This window comes from Amyelois transitella, chromosome 9 (assembly GCF_032362555.1).
Source record: "Amyelois transitella isolate CPQ chromosome 9, ilAmyTran1.1, whole genome shotgun sequence".
NCBI lineage: Eukaryota > Metazoa > Arthropoda > Insecta > Lepidoptera > Pyralidae > Amyelois > Amyelois transitella.
Genome location: NC_083512.1, coordinates 7929251 through 7954213, shown reverse-complemented (window position 1 = coordinate 7954213; position 24963 = coordinate 7929251). Strand labels below are relative to the sequence as shown.

The window sequence follows — 24963 nt, the reverse complement described above, 5'->3', positions numbered from 1 at the left end:
GCGACCTCGAATGGCTGAAAAAGTCCGACTCTAATAGAAAACAAGTATGTTAATAGTTTTTGTCTTTTAATATTTTATTTATAAGTATGAAATATTGCTAAGGCTAAAAGAGAGGAAGATAAGTCAAAATGTCTTATCAAATCTAGCCAGCCAATCAAGCCATACAGCTGAATGTGGTCATGCATTATGACAAGACAAGACTTCTGGCTCTGCCTACCCTGAAAAGAATAATAGTTGTGATTATAAGTATGTAAGTCTTTATTTTTTTACCGAAACCAATTTCGAAGGAAGAAAAAAGTCTTCTTTTGTAACTAGTTTTTAATCTTAGTGGTCTTATCAAAGTTCCCGAATTTCCAATCAAAGTGGCGGAATAGAATATTTATTTGTTCGAATTTAACTAAAAACTCGGATGTAGAATAATACTACAAGCAATATGATATAGTGTCCTCATACTAAGAGAAATATTATTTTGCTCTTAATGCATAAATGTCTCTCACAATACTCCGTCACATAGATCAACAAAATTTAGAATAGGATCATCAAGCATCTCTTTCCCATAGATGTAGTAAAAGGCGACTAAGCCAATAGGAGCACATTCATCCAGTGCCAGCTTCCATGGTACCCTATATTGTGCGCTAGCTACTTCTCTTTAAAAGCCAATATAGAAAGGCATATATAGATTCTAGTACTTACCTTTGGAAGGAAACTTTATCCATTACTACCACAATCCCCTTTTTACGATGACGTAAGTCGGATATAATGAAAATAGGCTGTCCCGATAAAAAAGGTTTGTGCTTATCTATATAGAAGTAAGACAAAGCCAACAATATTTTCGTTGTAAGGAAATATTATTTTTATTGCTTAGGTTCACCGTTTTATTTGTTTATTTTTGATACAATCTGGTTTGTCTCGTAATAAGTAATCACTGTCGTTAAAAATGTGTTCGTATTTCTACCGCTCCTGCACGCCAGCCATTCAGCTTTTCGAGGCCTTCGAGACTTTGCAAGACTATTGGCTCTGTCTATCCAGTTGAGGATAAATATATGACATAATATAAGTATGTGTAACCTTACCTCTTCCAGACAGGAAGCATGCCAAACCAATTTCATGTTCTATCCATAACTACAAGGTTGCAGGCATAACAGAGCTTGTCTCTAGAGAGGAGAGGACGCTACCGGGACTAACGTGAGGAAGACAATAATGAGTTATAATTACCAAAACTGATTGTTTTAATGAAAGATGTGACATAATAGGAACATTAATAAGTGTAGCTTTTATCATGATATAGTAGGAGTAAGGTTCCCCTGCAATGGTTGCGGAGGTCAGACGGGAGTCGCTTGGTGTAAAAACCTGATGCCAGAATCATGGTCCGAAGGCGCACCGCGGCCTCATATAACCAAGATTGACGCTTAGAGAAAACTTCGTTCAAAGGCATTCAGTTTCATTTTAAAAGAAGGAATAATACAATATCAATATTCTTGCCGGCAGCACATCCCAGTTGCGAGTCGTTGACTGAACCCTCATAATACTTTTTCGACAAAGCACTACTACGTGACAAGAGACCTTAAGTAAATGTCCCGAAAAACGAATTAACATCACCACGGACACTTTAACTAATTTGCAAGTAAACAGATCAATAATTTCAGTAATTTCGGGAGACATTGCTTGTTCTTAGGAACCTACTTTTGTTTGTAAGAACATTTGATGGTGAAGATGAAGGAAATCAGCATTACGGAGAAAGATTGAAGTGAAGAAACAAAAAGTCTGCTTAGTATAATGATCTACATCTATATGTACACAATAGATATATATAAAAAAAATATAACTACGAAATTTCAAAGAAACTAAAAACGGACAAAAAAGAGTGAAGGTAGGTCTTAAGCTTTATCAAAGTCATATCCAAAGAACTGCTGGTCTCTTTTTGCCATAACAAATTTCACCAAAAACCACCCAAACTTTAATGTTAATCATCATCAATCAATATACATATAATTAAACAGTAAAAAAATTGTCTGCATTATTGAGCATATTTTCAAAAAATTGTTTATTACGATGAAGCAATAGTATAAATTTGAAAAAAAAGTCTATCTGTTTGTATGTATTTTTGTACACGTTAATCTCCGGAACAACTGAACACATTTAAATTTAACTTTTTTGTGTAGCTCTTATGCCTGGCCAACATATAGGGTAAAATTTATTTTGGAATCTGGAACAGCTGATGTCTATCCATACCGAAATATGAAAAAGAAGTCTAAACAAAAGATGTTCAACCTGATGAGCATTTTCTGTTGGCATATAAAAATCGATGATCTGAAACACCTGATGCAGAACCATTATAGACTTAGGCCTGTAATAGTTCTCTTATAGACATAATGTATTTTATCAAATTTACTAGATTCTATAATGGTTAATACTATAATGGTTCTGTTATTAAATTAACTACGTCTTAATGAATTTAGTAAATTTAATAACCTTTACCTTCGTATTTCCAATAAAACGCAAACGGAGTTGCGGGCTAACTAAACGGCTTGTTAATAATAAATATTGAATAAAAAAAGAGGTACCTAATAATCGTATAAATCCAAAATGTATTTGATTTAAGGACAAATGCAAAACGTGTATACCATAGATTGTTTCACAATCGTCTAGAATGTACGCGTGGGGGGAAAATTCATGAATAACCAATGAATTGCAGTTGTCTTCTATCGCATGAATTACAATATCTTCGTATTCATTTACATTCCGAGAACAATGACGTCATAGAACAAAAGTCAAGCGTCGTTAAAGTTCACTTTACGGTCAATTTAACTTGACAAATTAGAAAGCATCGCAAGAAAATAGGATGAATTTCCACTAACATCTAATCATCATAGTTAATTGTTTTTAAACTTAACTGATGTCCTAGTGACTTAATATGTATGAATTAATATGTGTGACCCATAGGTTTGGATTACTGAAAACTGAGACAAAATAAAACCGCCTATTAAAAAAGTACAACTTTATTTATCACTTCATAATATTAAATCCCCTTATTTTCCCCCATGCGCTTTAAATTTGTATGCGCTAATCTCGAAAAATTCTGGACGGACTTTATCTATTTGATATCTTGGAAAGAGGATTTTATAAGGAACTTTTATATATATTTATGCAAAGTTCATTTTTTATAAAATACAACGCACAGAATTACAGTGATGTATTAAAATAATACGTTTATAATTTTCTAATTTGTAATATTCCAATAATTCCAATTAACTCTTTAGGAAGTTAATCTTTATAATTTCTTCGGCAGTGCCACGGTTACCGTCTTTACCTCCAAGTAGGGGTCAACGCTCTGGATACCACTAGAAAAAAATAGGCCAGTATAATTTTCCATATTTTTTTCCTTAGTCATTGTACTAAATTATCTGTATAACAAATTTCAGGGAAAGCTGGCTGCGCTGTAAATTGATCACTTGATATAAAAATATGTATATCTACCATATATAAAAATATATAGTACTTTTGCTTGTTAGGTATGTAGGTATGACGGTACGAGTTTAAACTGAAAACAATTTTCAACAATACGCAGTCACTTTTGATTTCTCGATCCGATAAAATGAAAACAATTTATAATTTAATTATTGGGATTATAATAATTGAATTTTGAACAATAAATAATGCACAGTCGCCAACTTACTTTTCACGTCCGTAGCCAGAATCTTTGACGCCGCCAAACGGACACTGAGGCCCAGTGAAGAGGTATGTATTGACCCTGAAACAACGATATAAAAAAAAATTTTGAATAATATTATTTTATGTATTAATTAATATTAATTTTCATCATTATATTATTTTAAATAAAAACAGACCGAATATTACAGTGAATGACCATAACTTTAAATAGTGACAACAAACAATTTCTAAAAGTTTATCAACATTTATTAACGAAGATGAATGAAGATTTATGAATGAAGAGTAAATTATTGAATTTTACCATACTACACCAGCTTCAACATGTTTGGTGAACTGCAAGGCAGTGTTGATGTTAGTGGTGAAGATGCCGGCTGCCAGGCCGTAGTTGGTGTCGTTGGCGCGGTCAATGACCTCTTCCAGGGTGTCAAACTTCAAGATGCTTTGGACAGGCCCAAAGATCTGTTAAAGTTTTAAGTTTTCGGAGTATTTAATTATTTTTAATTTGGTAAATAACTGCAAGTCCGCTAGTCCTTTATTATTTCGACATCAATAATGCAAGGGAAAAAGAATAAATAGGTAAGTAAAAGCACCCAGAATAGCTTTACATAGCTATCAACATCAAAACGAAATTTATGTGTGCAAATAGACCATCATTCTGTTCTCGCGTAAAATCTCTACAATTCCTTCCATTGCCATTACGTGCTGATGGCCTCTACTACCTCATTCAAGCCAAGTCAACTACTTAGATACCTATGTTATCAAGATTACTTATACTTAAAAAATATATATAAAATTAGTAATGAATAGTCATATTCACCTCTTCCTTGGCGATTGTCATGTCATCACTGACACCAGCAAATACGGTAGGCTCAATGAAAAACCCTGTGCTGCCCACACGCTTTCCTCCCGTCATTAATTTAGCACCCTCTTTTTTGCCCCGTTCAATGTATCCAAGAACTTTGTTCATCATTTCCTCGTCCACCTAGAAATTAATAAATTCATCTTAAGATTTTTACTCAGAATTGTTTTATATTTGGGTATGGTTTAGATTTAAGATCTATATTTTAAATTGACATCTTTGGCAACTGCTGCAGTGTAGGTAATTTTTTTCGCCGCTTCTTCTATTTCCTGATCGACACAGCATTGTATTTGATATCTAAGTCGACCATAGTACTGTGTTAATAATTTTATTATCTATGCATGTCTTAAAAGATTGAAAGTATTGGATTACGATGATACTTCTTTCTTTTTTATGATAAGTAGCACTCATAAGGCAAACCTGTGGTCCTTGTTGTACAGTCGCATCAGTAGGATTGCCGACTTTAATGCTCTTCGCAAAATTAACTGCAGCTTCAACAAACTTGTCGTAGATAGTCGACTGGACGTAGAGACGCGATGCAGCGACGCAAACTTGTCCTTGATGTGAGAACACTCCGTGGGCAGCGTAAGGTACAGCTAGGTTCACTAGAACAATCGAGAAATATAATAAACAAAGTTGTGTCCAAGTTTGGAATTCAAAATCATCATCGTATAATTTACTCGTAGATTTCTATAAAAGTGAGCCTGAAAATTTCTTACAATCAGCGTCATCCATAACGACGAGAGGACTCTTGCCTCCGAGCTCCAGGGTTACTCTCTTCAGGTTTCTAGCACCAGCCGCTTGTTGAATAAGCTTGCCGACCTGAAAAATATAAAAAAATAAAGTTTTCATCTACTAATCGCATCGCCTAAAAAGAGAATCCCAAGTTTATAAGCCTATCCGTTAGTCGCTTATTACGACTTCCATGAGAAAGAGATCGTATAGTTCTATTCTTTTTTCTATAAGTGCCGGGAATCACTAGGCACTTGGCATGGGTCTACGATGTTTATCTTTATTAGTATTTTTTATAAAATATAGTAACGTCAGTTAGTATCTCGTTACACTAGTCATGAACGTACTTCGAGGCTCAATCAATGTAATTTGTCCCATATATGTATATTTATTTATTGATTCTACGTCTCGTATTAATTATATTGTGGACGTCACAAGTGGTTCGATTCAGAAATTTGGAAAATTAATTGATTATATAATGATATTTTTATTCTTTTTGAAATTTTGAAAATTTTTCTACCGATTTATCAGTGAATTTTTTCGGTAGCTTAGCATAATAAATTTATCGCAATAGATTATTGTGAAACTGCAAATCATCGCTAATAATTATTTCTGCAAAGAGCTCCTTTGAAAAATCTTCAATACAAACATTGAAACGAACTTCATACTCGCCAATATAGCGAGTATGGATGAATCTGCAAAAAAATAACTGGTAATTCCCATGCAATAGGCAACATTAACTTCTGTGTATACTAACCACTCTTCAAAAATCTTATCTATGTAACGATAATTGATCAATAGTGGAAAGTTCTAAATCTTTTGAATAGAAATAAAAAATAAAAGATATAAAAATAAATCGTTTGTTGAAAATAAGTTTCTAGTGAGATTATAAATAAAAGAGCAATTTGGACGAAACTAACATTATACACATCGGATGTTAAGAGTGGATAACGGAACAAAGAAGTGAAAAACTCAAAATACTTAAACCACGAAGCAAGTTTCTTTCGTAATTTAAACACATTAGATAATTTACCTCAGCTGACCCTGTAAAAGAGATCTTAGCGACATGAGGGTGATGCGTAAGCGCCACTCCAGCGGTCTCTCCGTAGCCATTGATGACATTCACGACGCCCTTCGGCACTCCCGCCTCCTTCAGCAGAGCCGCTAGAGCCAGCGCTGTGAGTGGGGTTTGTTCTGCCGGCTTTATGACCACGGTGCAACCTGTAGTTACAACAAGTTCGAAAAATTATTTTAGATTAAATATCACGAATAGATCTAGGAAAAGGACAGAGGTGTTCATTATAATAGAAAAGGCAGCTTTCAAAGTTAAACCCTTCAGGAAAAAGATTTGACCACACGATCGATGAGTTGACGGCCTCTGTGGCGCAGCGGTAGTGCGCTTGTCTGTGTCACCGGAGGTCCCGGGTTCGAATCCCGGCCAGGGCATGATGAGAAATGAACTTTCTCTGATTGGCCTGGGTCTTGGATGTTTATCTATTATTATAAAATATAGTATCGTTGAGTTAATATCTCGTAACACAAGTTTCGAACTTACTTCGAGGCTAACTCAATCTGTGTAATTTGTCCCGTATATATTTATTTATTTATTTATAAGTTGAGTTTATCAAAAAAAAAATAACCTGGACGGTTTTAAGATAGATTTTTGCTTTTGGCATGCCCCAAAGTAGGATGGATAAAAATTCAAACGGCAACCTGTTTTTATTGTGTAGTGTAATGTTTAAAGGACAGATTTTGCTGTAACAATAACATTATTAAGCAGTTTTCTAAAATTATAGAAAACTTACCTGCTGCGAGCGCTGTCATAACTTTGTTAAGGAACATCGCGATAGGGAAATTCCAGGGTAGAATTAAACCACATACTCCAACCGGCTGCTTCAAAGTGTAGGAGAAGGCCTCACCATCTGTGTCATACATAGGATGAACAATACAAAGCATTTTATAATTTTCTATGATTCAGTGGTAACAATACTTCCAGCATAATTGTCATTATTTGAACCTAAAATATGGAATATTGACTTACCGATTGGAATTGTATCTCCTTGAATTTTATCTGCTAGGCTAGCGATATATCTGATGGATTTACCAGCACTACCAGTGACTAACTGGGCCAAATTCAACACCATGCCATTGTCGTAAGATTCCAATTGACCTAGATATTCGGCATCTCTTTCAACTAAGTCTGCGAATTTGTTCAGGATGCGGCCTCTCTGGGAAGCGTCCATAAGTCGCCACTCTGAATTACGGTGGAAGGCACGACGAGCTGCCTTTACCGCCTCGTTTACATCTGCCTGAAAATAGCATAGTTCAGTTTTTTTTTTCTGACTTTTAAAATATTATTATTACTTATAACATTCTTGTAACCTGAAACAGTTACTAAAAACTCACCTTATCACCTTCAGCAACTCTAGCAATGACAGCGCCGTCATGCGGAGAACGGGTCTCGAAAGTCTTCCCGCTTTTTGCATCCACCCACTCATTGTCAATAAATAACTGAGAAGAGGACAGATAAATATATGTAATTACTTTCTTTGCAATGTGTTCCGCAAGAGTAAGTCCATTCCAGGAACTCTCACAGATAGCGCATAAGGATACCGTACGTTACCGAAGTTTACACAGAAAGCGTGGGAAGTAATGGCTAATACACTCTTTAGATTCTACGGTGAAATGAGATGTTGGGAATACAGATAGTTGCTGCTAAGGAGATGTTATTGTGTTTAATTTTTCTCAGTTTTATATTCTACGAAAGTTTATCATATATTTACTGATTTTAACGTCTCATTATTTATTATTTTACACTATTATACCAAAAACTTTCTCTCGCGATTCAAAGAAAATTGAAGCGAATTCTTACGTAGTTTGATTAGTAAACGCATAATCTAAAATGGGACGAAGAAAATGTAACTTAAAAGGCTCCAACATTATCCAAAAGAAAAAAAATTGCTGTCGTTTCGTTGATTTGATGAAAACAAACAGACACACTTCCGCATTTAAAGTATTGGATGTATGTAGAGTATACTTATTATCAATAAAAAAGAAGAGTGAATTTTCCATGTAGCAAAGTGAAAAGGTATTTACATCCTTAATTAAATCTAAATATTATGGCAATAGATTCCTGTAACATACAATGTAGACGATATTTGGTAAGGCAGTAAAATAACTATTTCTGGTTTAAATAGATTTTTTATAAAAAAAAATTGTTATTATTTCAATTAAATATAATTTCATATCTACATAAAAGTCCTGACGTAAAATTTTGTCTTCCAAAAATTATCAAGAATTTAAAGTTCATAAATAATTTTCGAAGTATTAATTATTCATAACTACTTATTATTTTATATAAACTTATTGAAAGTCCTATAATAATCATCATGAGAAAGATTTTTATATATTTTCGGATCCTCAAAACTAAAAAAAAAATGAGCATGTAACATAAATAATACAATATAAAAAAATTTCACGAGTATATTAGGTATATACAGGTTATTATAAGGCTTTTCCTTACCTTCGTATATTTTATTTCCGGCGCCATATTTCGCTTTGATTCGTCTGTATTTTGAACACAACTAAAAAATAAAGAGAGTACGGTTATTTATATACAGTATCATGCAGGCGTAGATATTGCTTATCTTACTTTTGACGAATCCAATAGTTTAGTTCGTTATCACAGCTCGATATTCGTGAGGTTCTAGAGTTCGGACCAATGTTGTGGATACAATGCATCTTGCTGATAACGCATCCGGTGCATGGCGGCTTATATCTTGTGCCCGTGTTGTTTCCCGTGGTTGTCCTACAATACTATAACTCTTTATTGCACCACAATAAATTACAGCAAATTCACAATAATTTATTATAAACATAGCAGCAAAAGGCGACCTTATCACTAAAACCAATCATTTCCGGGTAACCTATAAACTATGTATAAAACTTCACCCAGAGAAAAGATGATACATACATACATACATACATATGGTCACGTCTATATCCCATTGCGGGGTTTATTTTTTTTCAATGTTGCCGAGGACCACACGTCACAGAAAAGATGATTATTCATAATTTCCTATTTATAAGCAATGACTGAAGTTTAAGCAGTTTTACCAGTGCCACAAACATGATCCAAAAAGTCCAGAAATAAGCACGCGCACGTTCATCTAGTGCGACCTTCCATACTGGTCTGGTAGCAAAAAAAACACGGTTATCTATTGTAAAAGCCAATAAAGGAAAAGGCTAACAAACTTGGTATCCTTCTTTTATTCGATGGGCTAGCAACCCATAACTATTTGAATCTCAATCCTTATCGCTAAATGTGGCCTTTCAGTTTTCTCGAAACTGTTGACTCTGTCCTCCTCGTAAGGGATAAAAACTGATATTATGTACCTATGTTATTTGGTTAAAAAAACAATATGTCATCGTGAATCAGGATGAGACTCCAAATTTTATTTGATGTGGTAAATACTGATTACGGGCCCGATAGTGATATTATCAATGTTTATTTACCTATAAGTAAGAAAAATAAAACAAGATAATAATTTTTGTTTCATTTAGAAGAAATTTAGCTTAGGTTTGATTTTAAAATGTGGAGAAACTAATCTTTTTATAGTTTTTTAATCAGAAGTAAATTGTGGAAAGTGGTACCTTGTGTTTGAGTCACTAAGTAAACAAGATTTATGTCATCTTTAGGCCATTGAGTATTTCAAGACAAAATTCATTTTAAATTATTTTATTTAATGCTGAACAATACCTCTGCATTCAAACGTATCATGTGTCTGAATAAATTTTTCCCAATTTTCATTCCCTAATACAGCGTGATAATCTTCACTCTGTATTTCCTTAAAATTAAAAAAATCACCACTTTCGAATAAATTGCATCATATTGCATTTCAATTGAGAAAAAAAAGATGATTTATATCAAATTCAAAACGCTGCGGGCGAAGACTACAGCTAGCAAGCTTCGGCAAAGTAAGTATTTATTTAATTCTTCATCATCGCGATCTGCTTTTTACCTCTCTGTTGCGAATCGTGGACATACGATGTTCAACATCTATTATAACCATACTAATAACCTACTTCAAAAAAAAAAGTAATAATTATAATTGAAAATAAATTTGTCTATACTTAACCACATAAATTAAGAAGATAAACATATTTCGGTTTTATTTCGTCTAGGTAAGACTTATTTTTTTCAATTATTTTTAACCTTTGATTTTTTTTAAATAGCTGTTAATTCTATTTTGATGATCCTTTTTATTTTTTTATTTACGTGGTTAGTGCTTAACATCTGTTTTATGTAAGCCCTTTTTATGTAAGCTTATTAAGCTGCTGACTGTAATGTTTTTTACTAGAGACTGATGCGTATAATGGTGGCTTTTACCATGTACATCATTATTTACAAATTGACTGATACTGAACCGGAGAACTGATTCTATTGATTTTGAAGTATTCCTTGGAATGTCTTGCACATTAATGACCAGACCTTAACCAAATTTCTATGAAACCACACGGATACAATACTCTAATGAATGCAAAAAGAATTTTTGTTTTAAATTATATATACTAGATATATGTCGTAACATATCTACATAAAAAATACGGTTGAGTTAACCTCCTCCTTTTTTGAAGTCAGTTAAAAAGAAGACTACCTAAGGCGAGTCAAAAGAAACTTTGACCATTTTAATTGTACCTACTTATTTTTTTCTCATAAGTATATTTAAGCTTTTACGATATGTAAGATAAGTTACGTAAAGTGGCTATTCGCCCGCGCAGAACTGATCCACAGAACATCTTGTTGCAACCTGGTCCCAAATCATTTTTAGAATTTGACCAACCTGTGGTTGTATATTGGGGAAGGGCTGAGCTGACTGAAGCTTATATTTTTTAATATTAATCTGTAAAAAAAATGTTTACTATAGCGAGTAGCCATTTACCTAATTAAAATTGAAAATTTATTTAACATTTGGATAAGACCAGGTTTCGCATGTGACCACTTAAACTGGCAATGTAATAAAAATATTATTGTTTTTTTTTTCAATAAATCCTTTAAAAATGTTATGGTAGCGTAATTACTGTACTGTAATAATTCAATTATTGAGCTTTTTTGTAAACTAACTACAAACAAATTGCGATGAATACATCAAAACTTCCTAAATATACATCGATCATTGTTATGAAGCTCAGTAACCATACCTAATTGACGGATATGCGATATTAATAGGCGTTGTTATAGTAAAGTAGCCTTATTTTTGCATTGACAACCAATAACGAAATGTTGTTTTCGAGCTGCATATTTTGCCTTTTAAGTTTAATGCTAATAAAGAATAGATTTCTCAGTTCGACTTCTAATCAAACTTTTGCCTACTTCCAGGTGACACTATCCAAATATAAAAAATGTTTTAGCAAAAATTATACTTTCAGCTGATTGCCTGAAATAAATTGTCAGTTTTTTTTTGCAAATATGTTGTGAATGAATGTGGTTGATTATAAGTCGTGTGCTTAGACATGCGTAAATAATATCTACTCTGCCACACAATTGAAGGTGAATTACGAATTACAATTTATTATTAATGAAAAAATGCTATTTTGTTGATCGATCATGTTAGAATTATTTTAACATATTAGGAGTTATAGAATATAATAAAAAACCAGATTAATAAAATTATTTATTTGAAAAATATGTATATCTTAGAAATAATAAAAACAACAATGATGTACAAAAATGCTTAAACCACTAATGAACAATCATATAGACCGACATTGAAGTTGCAAAAAACACACATTCACGTAATAAGCGCCGTAACTACGTACTTCCAAACTAGATTATCCCTGGCATAAATTATAAATTATAAAGTTGCAATGGCTTTTACTATAATAATAATAATCCAATCCCTCATGAAATAACTTCAGAATTTCTTTGGCAGCGCCAATGTGACCGTCTTGACCTCCAGGTAGGGATCAAGAGCATGGAATCCACTGGAATTAGAAAGATACATTTTATTACAATAATATTTTATTTTTATTTTAATAAGGTATTTTAATTATGTAATTGTTTTATAACAATTTATGTTTTATACATAGAAGATAATAATATCTTCTATGTATAAAACATAAATTGTTGTTGTTTGTTATTATCTTCTATGTTTAAAATATGAATTAATATGTTGTGGTAACATTTTATAACAAAACTAAAAGAACAACAAAACAAAAAAAAAATTCAAAGAAAAGTGTGCTTTATAAATAAATATATAATCAACAATACTTTACTTTATATAAAATACTATAGATAGTTAAAAATGAAAGACCCAGTCCCATCAGAAAAGTTAATTTTAACAGTCATGAGCTGACCGGGGATCAAACCTGATTCTCGCGACTCAGAGACAAAAACAACCACTGCAATACTACTGTTCATTTCAAGATTACGTAAGAAATAAAAAGTACCTTGAAATCCTAATGGAAACAAACCCCTGAATGAAACTCCCTTTTTTTCTTTTCTTTTAAAGTTACTTACTTCTCGCGTCCAATTCCAGAATCCTTGAAACCGCCGAATGGTCCTTGAGGTGCGAAATGAAGATATGAGTTGACCCTGAAAAGGAAACACAAAATTTAAAATCGCAATGAGAAAAAATATCATTTTCTTAGTATTGCATGTTATAAAGTTATGCACACATTGTATGCAAATTATTTTATATTTGTAAACTTGTTTTATTATTACTTTAATGCCTAGATACGTTTTAATGTAAGTGGTACTCCAAAAGATTAACCGAGTTAGTTAAAATGTATGCATACTTAGTAGGCATAGACTGTATGTGTACTTTGGTGTGGTTGTTACATTTTAAGATATTGCTTCTATCATGTCACTGTGAACCCGAGATGTGTCTCAAGCAATATTCTAAGAAAACCTAGTTAATAAATTACCAAACGGTTCCAGCCTCAACATGTTTGGCGAACTGCAGCGCATGGTTGACGTTGGTGGTAAAGATGCCGGCTGCCAGGCCGTAGTTGGTGTCGTTGGCGCGGTCGATGACCTCCTCCAAGGTGTCGAACTTCAAGATACTTTGGACGGGCCCGAAGATCTGTCAAACAGGTATTTTAAATATTAAAGTCATACAACATTCTAGACTATATAAGAAATATATATAAGATTAAAGGTTTTAAATTAATCAAATAGAGAGTCGATGGTCGAATCGGAAAGGTGCTCGATTAAAATGCTTGTGGCGCAAAAAGGCAAAGGCACAGGTTGGAATCCCACCACGGCCATGTACCAATGACTATTTTAGAATTTATGTTCGTTATGGTGAGGAAAAACATCGTGAGGAAACCTGCACATTCAGGCATCTGCAAGTGTAACCATGATCGATCCAATACGGGTTATGTTCCCCTGCAAAGCTGACATGATCAAATATGGTCAAAGGTTTATTATACTTCGGGCTCCTCTCTAGAGTGGTGAGTATGCAACCGGTACTAAAGCCAGGAGGAAGAAGGTGTAAAGGTTTTCAATTAGTATATCTTAAATATTTGTCATGCAGGTACTTCCCACAATTCCTAGCGATCGCTTTTAATAATATGTAGTTACGTGTTTTATCTTTATTTTACGGTTCAACCCTCCTAAAATTTTTCGAAACACCTTTCGATTTTTTCTCTCCACTTTATGAGATCTTCGGCATCCTCAGTGTTAAGTCCTAGACTCGATTCATCGTTATCTTTCTAGTTCAGATTGATTGAAAAGCAAGTTAATATTACAATTCTTATATGTTCATATACTCGATCGAAATTCAGATATATTTATAGTAAAGAGTAACCTTACCTCTTCTCTAGCAATTGTCATATCATCTTTAACATCAACGAACACAGTCGGTTCAATATAATAGCCAGTTTTTCCGATACGTTTTCCTCCTGTCAACAACTTAGCGCCTTCCTTCTTGCCCTTTTCGATGTAACCAAGTATTTTGTTCATCATCTCTTCATCAATCTACAATTAAAATAATGATAAATTTTATATAATGTTTTATTGAATACAGGGACAATGTAATACTTTAAATCCATTTTTTTTATTAAATAAGACTATTTAATTGCTAAGTTTTTAAGAGTGTTGTAGTAACTTGCTGCCTTCTCTTTTCTGTAATTGGGAGTACCAGTAATAATAAACCTGACCTACCTACCAGGAAGTAAATATTCTGCTATCATCCTTACCTGGGGTCCTTGATCCACATTTGCATCCTTCGGGTTACCAACTTTTATTTCTTTTGCATACTTGACTGCTTCTTCAATAAACTTGTCATATATTTTAGAATGAACGTATAGACGCGAAGCAGCAATGCACATCTGGCCTTGGTGACCGAAGACACCCTGAGCAGCGAAAGGTACCGCAACGTTTACTGAAACAGAAAAACATTGATGCTAAAAACCGGACAAAGTGGAAACCATATTCTTTTTACAAACAGGCGCTAAGTGCCCCAAATTTGACGATAATCTTATTCATTGTTATTATGTGCTTAATACATTTAAAATATCAGACAAAAATTGTTTGACATAAAAAGTAGAAAATAACTAGGAAAAATTCTTACAATCAGCGTCGTCCATAATGACGAGAGGACTCTTGCCTCCAAGCTCCAAGGTGATTCTTTTCAGGTTTCTGGCACCAGCTGCTTGTTGAATGAGCTTGCCAACCTATAAAAATTATATATATATATATATATATATATAATTTTTATAGGTTGGCATATATATATATATATATATATATATATATGTGTAATTGGTCAACACATTTTTAAATAAATATGTAAAAAGATTTGAGAAGTCCCTTTCTAAGGCATGTCAAATCATACGTGAAATATAGTAAATATACCTACTGCCTTATTATTATTTTTTTAATTGAAAAAACTAACAGCGTAGCAATTAGTTTAGCAATTTTATAACAGAGAAAAACTAAGCCAATAAAAGGATGGTACATACTCGTAGTAGTTAAAAAGTAAAAAGTGAACTTAAAGAAATAACAAATCAGCTGGAGTCTCTATAAAAGTATGTACTTATAGTCATGTCAAAACTTACCTCAACCGATCCTGTAAATGAAACCTTGGCGATGTGAGGGTGATGCGTGAGTGCTACTCCGGCAGTCTCTCCGAAACCATTGACTACATTTACCACGCCCTTCGGCACTCCCGCCTCCTTCAGCAGAGCCGCTAGGGCCAGCGCTGTCAGCGGGGTTTGCTCTGCCGGCTTTACAACCACGGTGCAACCTAAGATTAAAAAGACATTAAATTCCTTTACTAATGAAAAGTCCTAGTCGCCTAGTCCATTAGCTTGAGTGCTAACCTCTCTTACGGTGAGGGAAAACATCGTGAGGAAACTTGCACATTCAGGCAACTGAATGTGTAACCATGATTCAATATGACTAAGGTTCAACTGTAAAACTTACGGAGGTCAGATGGGAGTCGCTTCGTATAAAAACCTGACTCACAATCCAGGATCATCGTCGTAAAGGGACTCCCCGGGACCCTCTCCAGAAAGTTGAGAATGTAACCGGGACTAACGCCAGGAGGTACTATACCACTGCTGGGAAAGTGACCAGCTGTTATTCGCCAATGATTTCTATCGAAACTCCAATATCCTGCGCACTCGCCCGACGTTTGAACGTCGTCGAAACTATAGTCTTAAGAAACACATTCTTTGATTTCTATAGCCCACTTCACTTATACATCCTACATGGCTGGCTTATTAAACAAAACTTTTATGCCTTACCAACTTTTTCATACAGCATATACATATTACATACATATAATCACGTCTATATCCCTTGCGGGGCAGACAGAGCCAACAGTCTTGTAAAGACTGATAGGCCACGTTCAGCTATTTGGCTTTAAGATAGAATTGAGATTCAAATAGTGACAGGTTGCTAGACCATGGCCTAAAAAAGAATCCCAAGTTTGTAAGCGTATCCCTTAGTCGCCTTTTACGACATCCATGGGAAAAAAAATGAGTGATTCTATTCTTTTTTGTATTGGTGTCGGGAACCACACGGCACACATACTTGCAGCTTGTATAAAAATAACAATTGGCGGACTAACCTGCGGCCAGTGCTGTTGCGACCTTGGCGAGGAACATCAAAATGGGCCCATTCCATGGTAAAATGAGACCACATACCCCCACCGGCTGCCTCAGGGTGTAAGAGAAGACGTCACCATCTGTAACGGTTAAATATAATAAAATATCATACTTTGCTATAGGTAATAAAGGTATTTTAAGTGAAACACTATGTAAAGTTATTTATAATACCTGTCTAGGTCAAATTAAACATTTTCAGTCTTTCAAATTAAACGGCAAGTAAATTGCTTATTGCTTTTGAAACTAGAGATAAGAATTAAATTTTATTCTGATTTTGAATATCCTATTTCTAATTTAAATTTGAAATGAAATATCAGATGTCAAATGAACTAAAACTAATAATGAAGTATTAGAACTTATTGGATCTCAATTCTGTCGTAATCTTATACAACCTATTTTATTTAGTTAGGCTTAACTTAAAACAAATTCTTATTATACTAACCGGCAGGTATAGTATCGCCCTGTACTTTGTCTGCAAGGCCAGCGATGTATCTCACGAAGTTTCCTGCACCACCAACCAACATATTGGCGAAGTTCATCACCATTCCATTATCGTAGGACTCCAGTTGACTTAGATATTCGAAGTCTCTGTCTATGAGGTCTGCCAACTTGCTCAGGAGGCGGCCTCTCTGGGAGGCGTCCATGAGCCGCCATTCTGAGTTGCGGTGGAAGGCGCGACGAGCCGCCTTTACTGCTTCATCTATGTCCGCCTGCATTCCAGGAAAATATTTGTTATTTTATAATTATGTATATAGATATTATATAAAGTAAATCTATGTAAGCGAGCAGAGAATCGCCGATGTCGGTGGTGTGATAATTAGTTTTGTCATCATAGAAGTCACAAGGCATTCGCAAGTTTCCTCCATAACTGTACGAAATAAGTGCGGCTATAATATATATGTAAGTATGGTATGATTTTATATGTTTTGTTCTTCAAGAGATCTACTCATAATTTAAACAATGAGAATTGTATAAACCAATCGTTTTTACTTTACAAACTTTTTATAAACTTACAATAAGAACTACACTAGTCTACACTCACCTTGTCACCCTCAGCAACTTTGGCGATGACAGAGCCATCGTGTGGAGACCGGGTTTCGAATGTTTTCCCGCTCTTTGAGTCCACCCACTCATTGTCGATGAACAACTGAAAAACAGGAGAATTTTGTTCAGCTACAGTATTTAAAAAAACAAGAGTTTGAAAGCAATAAAAAACATATAATTATTTCCGTCACAAACAATGCTTGCAATTGAACCTTCGATGTGAAAGTTTAACTCGGGTTTTTTATATAAGTACTCATCATTTCTTAATAAATCCAAAATAAAGGTTTAAAAAAATATGATCATAATTTCGCATTGCCCATTTTGGATTTAAGTAAGTACGGTCAAAAGGATGCATATTATACGAAAATTTTCACTAGTTTTTAACGACGATAGGCGCAATATATTGAATCGTTTAAAAAAGGAATCAACTACCCATCATTTGGCCATACAGTTAACCTTTAATTTTTTTTAATTGCCGCCTCTGTCTACCACGTAAGGGACAAAGGCGCATATGAAAATTTAAAAACACTTACTTTGGTATATTTTATCTCAGGAGCCATTTTTACGTTTTAATCTTACACTGTTCCGATCATACTAATCTGTTATGCAAGATTGTGCAATAGTAACCTGCCTATATGTACTATATATAGATGTATATAGATTCTTTTTAAACAGACCGGACAAAAATATGCAATATCATGATGACCTCAGAGCAATCTGACACATCAACTGTAGTTAATATCATACCACAGCCGTAACCTTCGCAATTTGAACGTACGTTGAGTAGAAATAGCTTCATTTTTGCCTGTTCATCTGTACCTGATGTAAAAATTATACCAGTTTACGAATCTTGAATGAGTGATTCATATACCAGAATCCGCTGTTTTGTAGAACATAATGATATGTTGTAGTTTAGATGTACTAACACTTTTCAACCGAATTTAAAAGGCGATATTCTCTTTGCGACTGGTCTTTTTATGCCAAGCCAATCCTTTCTTCTATGTGTGAACAATTTATTGTTTGGAGTAAAAAATATCTGTTAGAGTTTGCGTAAATATACCTATATTTATAAAATTTTACTTAATAGCGCACCCGTCTGTAATAATATAAGAGAATAATTTATTTGAATAGATAATATAATATTAAAAAAAACTTATTATAACTTAGAATTTGAAAAAAAAACAATTTTCGAAAGACAAACGGGAACTTGCTCACTTACACAATAAAAATTAGTATAAAAACTATTTTAGATACAAACGAATGTAAAATAAAAATTTAGAAATATAGAAAGAAAAGTAACAATGCTGAATTTATACCGGGTACCACTTTACGCCTGCATTCGTGGTGAGGATGCAAGTGAAACTAAAGCCAGGAGAAAGAGGACCTCTTTACGACTGGCTAGTAATAAAGTTATATATAATAATCCTATAATAGATAGGCAAAAGTCTGTTCGTTATATTACTCTTTCACGTTCAAACCAATAGACCGATATTAACGAAATTCTGTATTAACTATTTAACCTAGGTCGAACTTAGGTTTCTTATTTCTCGTTCGAAATTCTTACGAGACCAAACTTTACAACAAAGCTAATCTTAAGATTAGTAATAATAGTAGAGAAAGTAATGAGAAATCAAGGAACTATTTATATCTAAAAAGATTGCGATTCGAACTAACATTTTGAAAAAGTTTTAATTCAGAAAAAACACTAAATTCTTAGCAAATTGTTAAAGTGAAACTAAAAAACAAAACACAATCCAAACTTGTCAAAAACCGGTCAAGAACTACTTTCACTAACACAACATAATTTGCACAAAGGGATCTTGTTACTAAAACAAAAAAGAATTACTCTTTCGAAAACGTTTTGCCTCTAACAAACTTTCAGCATACTTTTAAAATAATTTAAAAAGTGGAAACTTACAATCCAACACTTCCAGTGTTGGATTGTAAGTTTCCACTTTTTAAATTTGTAACTCACCTTCGTATATTTAATTTGAGGAGCCATTTTAAAAAACGTCTTTATCGAGCACTGTTTCGTACACATCTATAAACAAATGTTATGTTTGGCCGGTATTTATCTTATATATAAGTAGTAGGATTAGATAATGCTTATCACACTGCAAATGTGTTTTAAGTGTGAGATAAAATTACATGTTGAGGTTCCGGATATAATTAAAACACCAAAAACTAACATTACCTATAAATATTGTTTATTTTACAAAATGGCGCACCAGGGTTCATCAAAATCTCAAATCAAATCATTGAATAAAGTTTTTGTACGACATTTTGCGACCAGGGAGCTTTTTACGTAAGAGACTCTTTGCGCATAAGCCAATATTAATATACATAAGATAATAATTAAAGAACCCTAATTAAAATTACGCGTCTTTTCCAAAGGGGTAGGCAAAGACTACATCTTTTCACTTGCCACGATTTCTGAATCTTCTTTCGCCTAATCCACATTCATAACTCTCTTCATGCATGCTCGTCGGTAGGTATATTTTCATTCGACGTTGGTCCAAATATCATGTCTTCTCGGCTAACTTGTAAAATGGACACATGCAGAATGTGAAGGTTTCCTCAATATACATATGTATGAACTGTACAAACATACGTATAATCACGGCTTTATCCCTTACAAGGTAGACAGAGCCAAAAATCTTATAAACTTAACTAAATGATGGAACTAAGATTTAAATAGTGATAAGTCGTTAACCAAGCTTATAAGAGGAATCACAAGTTTATATGCCTTGCCCTTACGTTTAACTAACGGAACTTGCATTACTGGTTCAAATAAAATTCGGTCAGTTACACACGCCTTAATATAAATTAACCGATAAAAATTTCGTAAAGTAACTCTGTCTGTCTATCTGTTACGTTTTCACGCCGGTTATTAAAAAATATATATTGTTTAACCTCCTCTTATAATTAAACAAAGATTACAGTATTATTATTATATATATTAGATTACCTACGACTAATTTAACAAACAAAATTAAGTGCATTTATATTAAAAAAAATGATTTAAAAAACATATCAATTTTATTAAAAATATAGTTATGTTTGATATAATTCCCCGCCGGTAGAGTCAATACTAAAGGATCTGTGTGGGTAATATAAAGGGGCTACCCCGATGAACAATATCTAAAACATACAGAGTGAATGTACGCACAAAAACATAAAATATAAAATAATCTTTTATCCATTGATAGATTTTGTAAATATTGTTTATTAGTTTGAAAACTTTTAATTGTACATAAAAAATATAGATTACTAGGTATTAAGCGCGTTTGAAAGTTAGATATAAATTCATATAGTTTTCATTTATAATTAATTTAAGTGATGAACGAAAAATATTGAGAAAAACATTGAATACAAATTAAATATTGACTTACACAAATTAAACTGTTGGTTTAAAAAAAAGCAAATTAACTTTTTTTTTTTCAACCCTGCATGTCAGTCAGTCAGTCATTTACTTCTTTTATTTATTAAGATTATCTTGGATGACCTACACTGTCCTTAAGACTATAGGCATACTAACTTGATATTTTTATTTAACGGCTGCACATAAAGATCTCAGTTACCATTTTTTAAAATTTGTATTCTATAGTTAAATTACCTACGTAAGCATAGGCTTACGGTTGCATAAAGATCCATGCATGTACTTAGGTGTTGGTATTTTTCGGTTTTCGTCCTTTCCGAGATCCTGTTGCCTAAATTAAACACATGTCTTTATTCAAGATGCCTCAATAAAAGGATTTTTCGCGATTTTTTATCTCACTGTTTGAGCATTGGTTGTCATTTAAATATAAATTACCAAGAAACTGAGTTTCTTAAGACTGGGTGTTCTTTCAAGGGCGACCAACCACCGACGCAACGACTCAAAGTTCACGTCTTCTATAGGTACTATAATATTTTATACCATATGATATAAATTGTATTGTTCTGACACTATGTTAGGTTTATTCATATGTTACGATAGTAAAACAGAATTTTAATAACAGTTACAAATTGTAAAAATATTTTCTGACTTAACATCGGACTATTATTGTGAAATACAAATGAAACATTTTCCTCCTTTCCGATAAGTAGTAAGTTATGTGCGATTACCCAAGATAGAGCTTTAAAGATGTGCACTAAATGATAATAGCGTTCAAAACAGGTTTAGATAAGCTTCAAATAAGTGTGTTTGTCATAATTTCGGTGCGGCTGTTCTAAGGAGATATCGTGGAAGGGACTGGTGAGAAATTGTAACATTAACTACGTTAAAATATCCAAATGTGACTGCGGTGAAATTTTATATGTAAAAGAATACAAATGGGAAACAAAGGTCCATATACGATACACATAGGAAAAAAAATTACAAAATTTAAAATAAGCATTGTTTCATGCCAGTTATTTTTATTTTTTACTGTATTAAAATATTCTTTTGGTGATATTTTACTGTAATCACAATTTTACCCAATATGATATTGAAATCATATTTTTTTTTATTACTGTGTTTACAATACCTGTGTGTGTTTGGGTGTCGATTTTTCGATCTAGCTCATTCTTACTAACTTGACTTGACTAACAACCTGTCACTATTCAAATCCCAATTCCATCACAGCTGAACGTGCACTTCTCGTCTTTTCGAGATTGTTGAGTCTGTCTACCCCGTAAGGGATAAACACGTGATTTTATTTATGTATCTTGCTTATAGGATGAATTTTAAGCGATTTCTCCTCCACTTTCTGGCGTTGTTTCAGATTGCGTCGCGAGCGGGCTGCTCGCTCGCCTAAGACCTATAAAAGAACGATACCTAAGTATTACAATAATTCAGCTAATTCTCTAAGTGGTCAAAAAGCTTTTTTAGCATATGAGAACATAGATACAAAACATGATATCTTATAAGGTTTCTTCATCACCGAGAAACACAGGATTCACCTTTAGTTAATGAAATGATATGATGATACGCGCATGTCATGGAAACCCTCATATTCGTAAATGAAAACCATGAAAACGCCATAAAAGTGCTCACTCAAGTTTGTATCGGCGCTTTTTCGCCTTATGGCTGCCGTCCATGGCACAATAATTATAAAACATGGCCTTTAAGTAGGTACACGACTTAACGTGAACATTTACTCCATGTCTCTATACTCTTCATCTTAATGCAGCAATAAAGAGATAGACTGAAAAAAGAACAATCACCTTTCAGGAATTAAGGAGATGATTGTAAAATTAAAGAAAATTAATTTTGTTGCGAAGATTTTGTTTAGGGTTTTTGGATTACAATTAAACTTAATTTATTGAACAAGAAATATTATTTGCCCGCTTCTGTACAACATTTGTGTCTTAATCCGCCATTTGTAAAACGTTAAATGCGAATCGACAAAAAAATATAAAAAAAGAAAAAAATTAAACACTTTCTTGTTTGCCTTGATAAACCATCAACGATATGCCGAATTTTCAGCGTTATATTATTTTTTTATGTCTAATTAGATAGATAACATCTAAGTTAATCTATTTACAATGAATGGATATCACCAAAAAATATTAGCAACATGTCGATATCAAACACCAACACATATCACTTTACTTTCCTATACTCTACTGAAGTATACTTTAAGGTAGATATGTTGTTAAGGCAATTCAATTTGAAAAAATCTAATATAATTAACTATACATAAAATCACGCTTCTTTCCTGAAGGCACATGATTTCACTTGCTATGATCCCTGCACACTTCTTTCACTTCATCGATCAATCGAAACGATTTACTCAAGTATTTTCCTTCTGTTTTACGTAGGTACTTGAGTTGCTGCTCCTCCAACTTAATGAAAATACGAATCTAAGTATATACTTACTAAGATTCGGATTTTCATTTTCGTTTTCGCAAATGTAAGTTGGGACGGACACATCAAGGCAAGTTGTGTATTTATAGGAAAAATAATCAACAAATATCTACAAAAAATATTTTCTTGTGTTAAATTTGTCTTGTGTAACTAAAGGTAGCGAAAAATAAAATTGAATAAAAATACTGCAATAGGTATTGGAGTTGCAATGTAAATTCAAATCTACCCACAAACTGTACCTACCAACGTAGGCAGGTACGTTACAAATACGAAAATTGTACAAAATTGTAAATCAATTTTTTTTTAATTTTATTCACCTATTTTCTAATGCAAGCAGCAACGTTAATTACAAATTAATACTAGCAAACTGATCTTTAGGAACAATTTCTTTATAATTTCTTCGGCAACGCCATTGTGACCTAGACCTCGAGGTATGGATCGAGGACATGAAGTCCACTTGAAGTATAGATTATACCTTATATCAGTTCTTTAAGGTTTTATTATTTATACCTAGATAGTATAACTTTTTTGAATAGGTGTAAGCTTGGTTTGACAGATTCCTTAATCTTTCCAACTTCTCAAACTACCCCTTAGAGGGTGTTGTATTTAACGTGATAACCAGCAGACGATCTTGAGGCTTCCATCAACTCCTCATTTTTCCAATTATGATACCTAACTAGTTTAGATATGATCAAGTGATTGCAAACAACAGCTTTTAATGTTTACATATTTGAAATGTGCTAAGAAAACTCTTTCATTTGATACCACCACATGACACCGAAAATAATTCTTTTTACTTCTTTCATTGAAGTCTGTAATCATCAATTTAACGTGACGTCATGTAGGCTATAACCAGTGGACTATCAATAGGCTTTTAATGACACCCTCATTTATCTATCTCTCCTTATCATCTATCTCTTGTAATACTTAACTAATTTAACAGTTATGAGGCAATTATTAAAAATACTTGCCCACATACATACAGGTCAAAATCATAACACTACTTTTTATTTCGCCGTAGTCGAATAAAGGCCTGTCAAAAACTAATCAAAACTAAGTAGTTTTACTCTTCTTGCATGGTTTTGTTATGTTTTTACTATCTACATAAGTAAAATCCTTTATTATTTTTTCAAAAATAAACTTTATTTTAGATGTGTATTTCACTGTTTTTAAAACGATCTAACATTTTGACGCATGATGTATTTTCGATAGGTGTAGTGTAGCGTAGCTTTAGCAAAATGAATACTAAAGCAAACTTTTGCATTTATATAAAATACATATGAAATGAGAATAAAATAAATATTTGAAATAAATTGGGAGGTTTTTAAATTTATTTTTTAATCCTAGATTAATCCTTGCATTACAAAAAGTAAGAAAATTTGTTTTTGAATTAAAATCAACGTATTTATCTCAACATATGTACCTAAAAATCTCAATTCCATAATAATAATAAAGCTACTTAAACAGTTGAACGTGACCTTTCAGTCCTTGCGAGAATGTTGGCCATGTCTACCCAGTAAGGGATGAAGACGTGACGTTGAGAAAGTAGAAAGTTTTTTTTTTGATTAAAAACAACAACAGACTAATTTAAAAAAAATATATACGTAGGTATATGATAAGTAGGATATACACATAATAATATCGCCATGATAAATTCTTTAGTTATTTTATTAGGTAGACTTGAAAAAGTACCTCCATAAATATAAAATAC

At 33.1% G+C, this 24963-nt stretch overlaps 2 protein-coding genes across 3 annotated transcripts; both read right to left on the bottom strand.

Moving 5' to 3' along the window:
* Window positions 1-2983: 2983 nt before the first annotated feature.
* Window positions 2984-8945, bottom strand: LOC106142835 (aldehyde dehydrogenase 1A1). The gene is made up of 11 exons (XM_013344743.2): window positions 8787-8945; window positions 7670-7774; window positions 7305-7572; window positions 7069-7185; window positions 6297-6484; window positions 5251-5353; window positions 4952-5136; window positions 4490-4654; window positions 3974-4131; window positions 3677-3751; window positions 2984-3341 (listed from the first exon to the last, which is right to left on the bottom strand). Exons 1-11 carry the CDS (start codon window positions 8811-8813, stop codon window positions 3272-3274), a joined length of 1461 nt encoding a protein of 486 aa, XP_013200197.2. The 5' UTR covers window positions 8814-8945; the 3' UTR covers window positions 2984-3271.
* Window positions 8946-11924: 2979 nt separating this feature from the next.
* On the bottom strand, window positions 11925-19555 carry LOC106142836 (aldehyde dehydrogenase 1A1). Of its 2 annotated transcripts, none has more exons than XM_013344744.2 (11): window positions 19398-19555; window positions 17421-17525; window positions 16821-17088; window positions 16342-16458; window positions 15326-15513; window positions 14839-14941; window positions 14465-14649; window positions 14079-14243; window positions 13190-13347; window positions 12783-12857; window positions 11925-12247 (listed from the first exon to the last, which is right to left on the bottom strand). In XM_013344744.2, the coding sequence occupies exons 1-11, from the start codon at window positions 19461-19463 to the stop codon at window positions 12178-12180; spliced, it is 1500 nt and encodes a 499-aa protein (XP_013200198.2). In that variant the 5' UTR covers window positions 19464-19555; the 3' UTR covers window positions 11925-12177. The 2 variants fall into 2 exon arrangements, with proteins under 2 accessions (XP_013200198.2, XP_013200199.2); XM_013344745.2 differs by lacking the exon at window positions 19398-19555 and adding an exon at window positions 17956-18104.
* Window positions 19556-24963: the final 5408 nt, after the last annotated feature.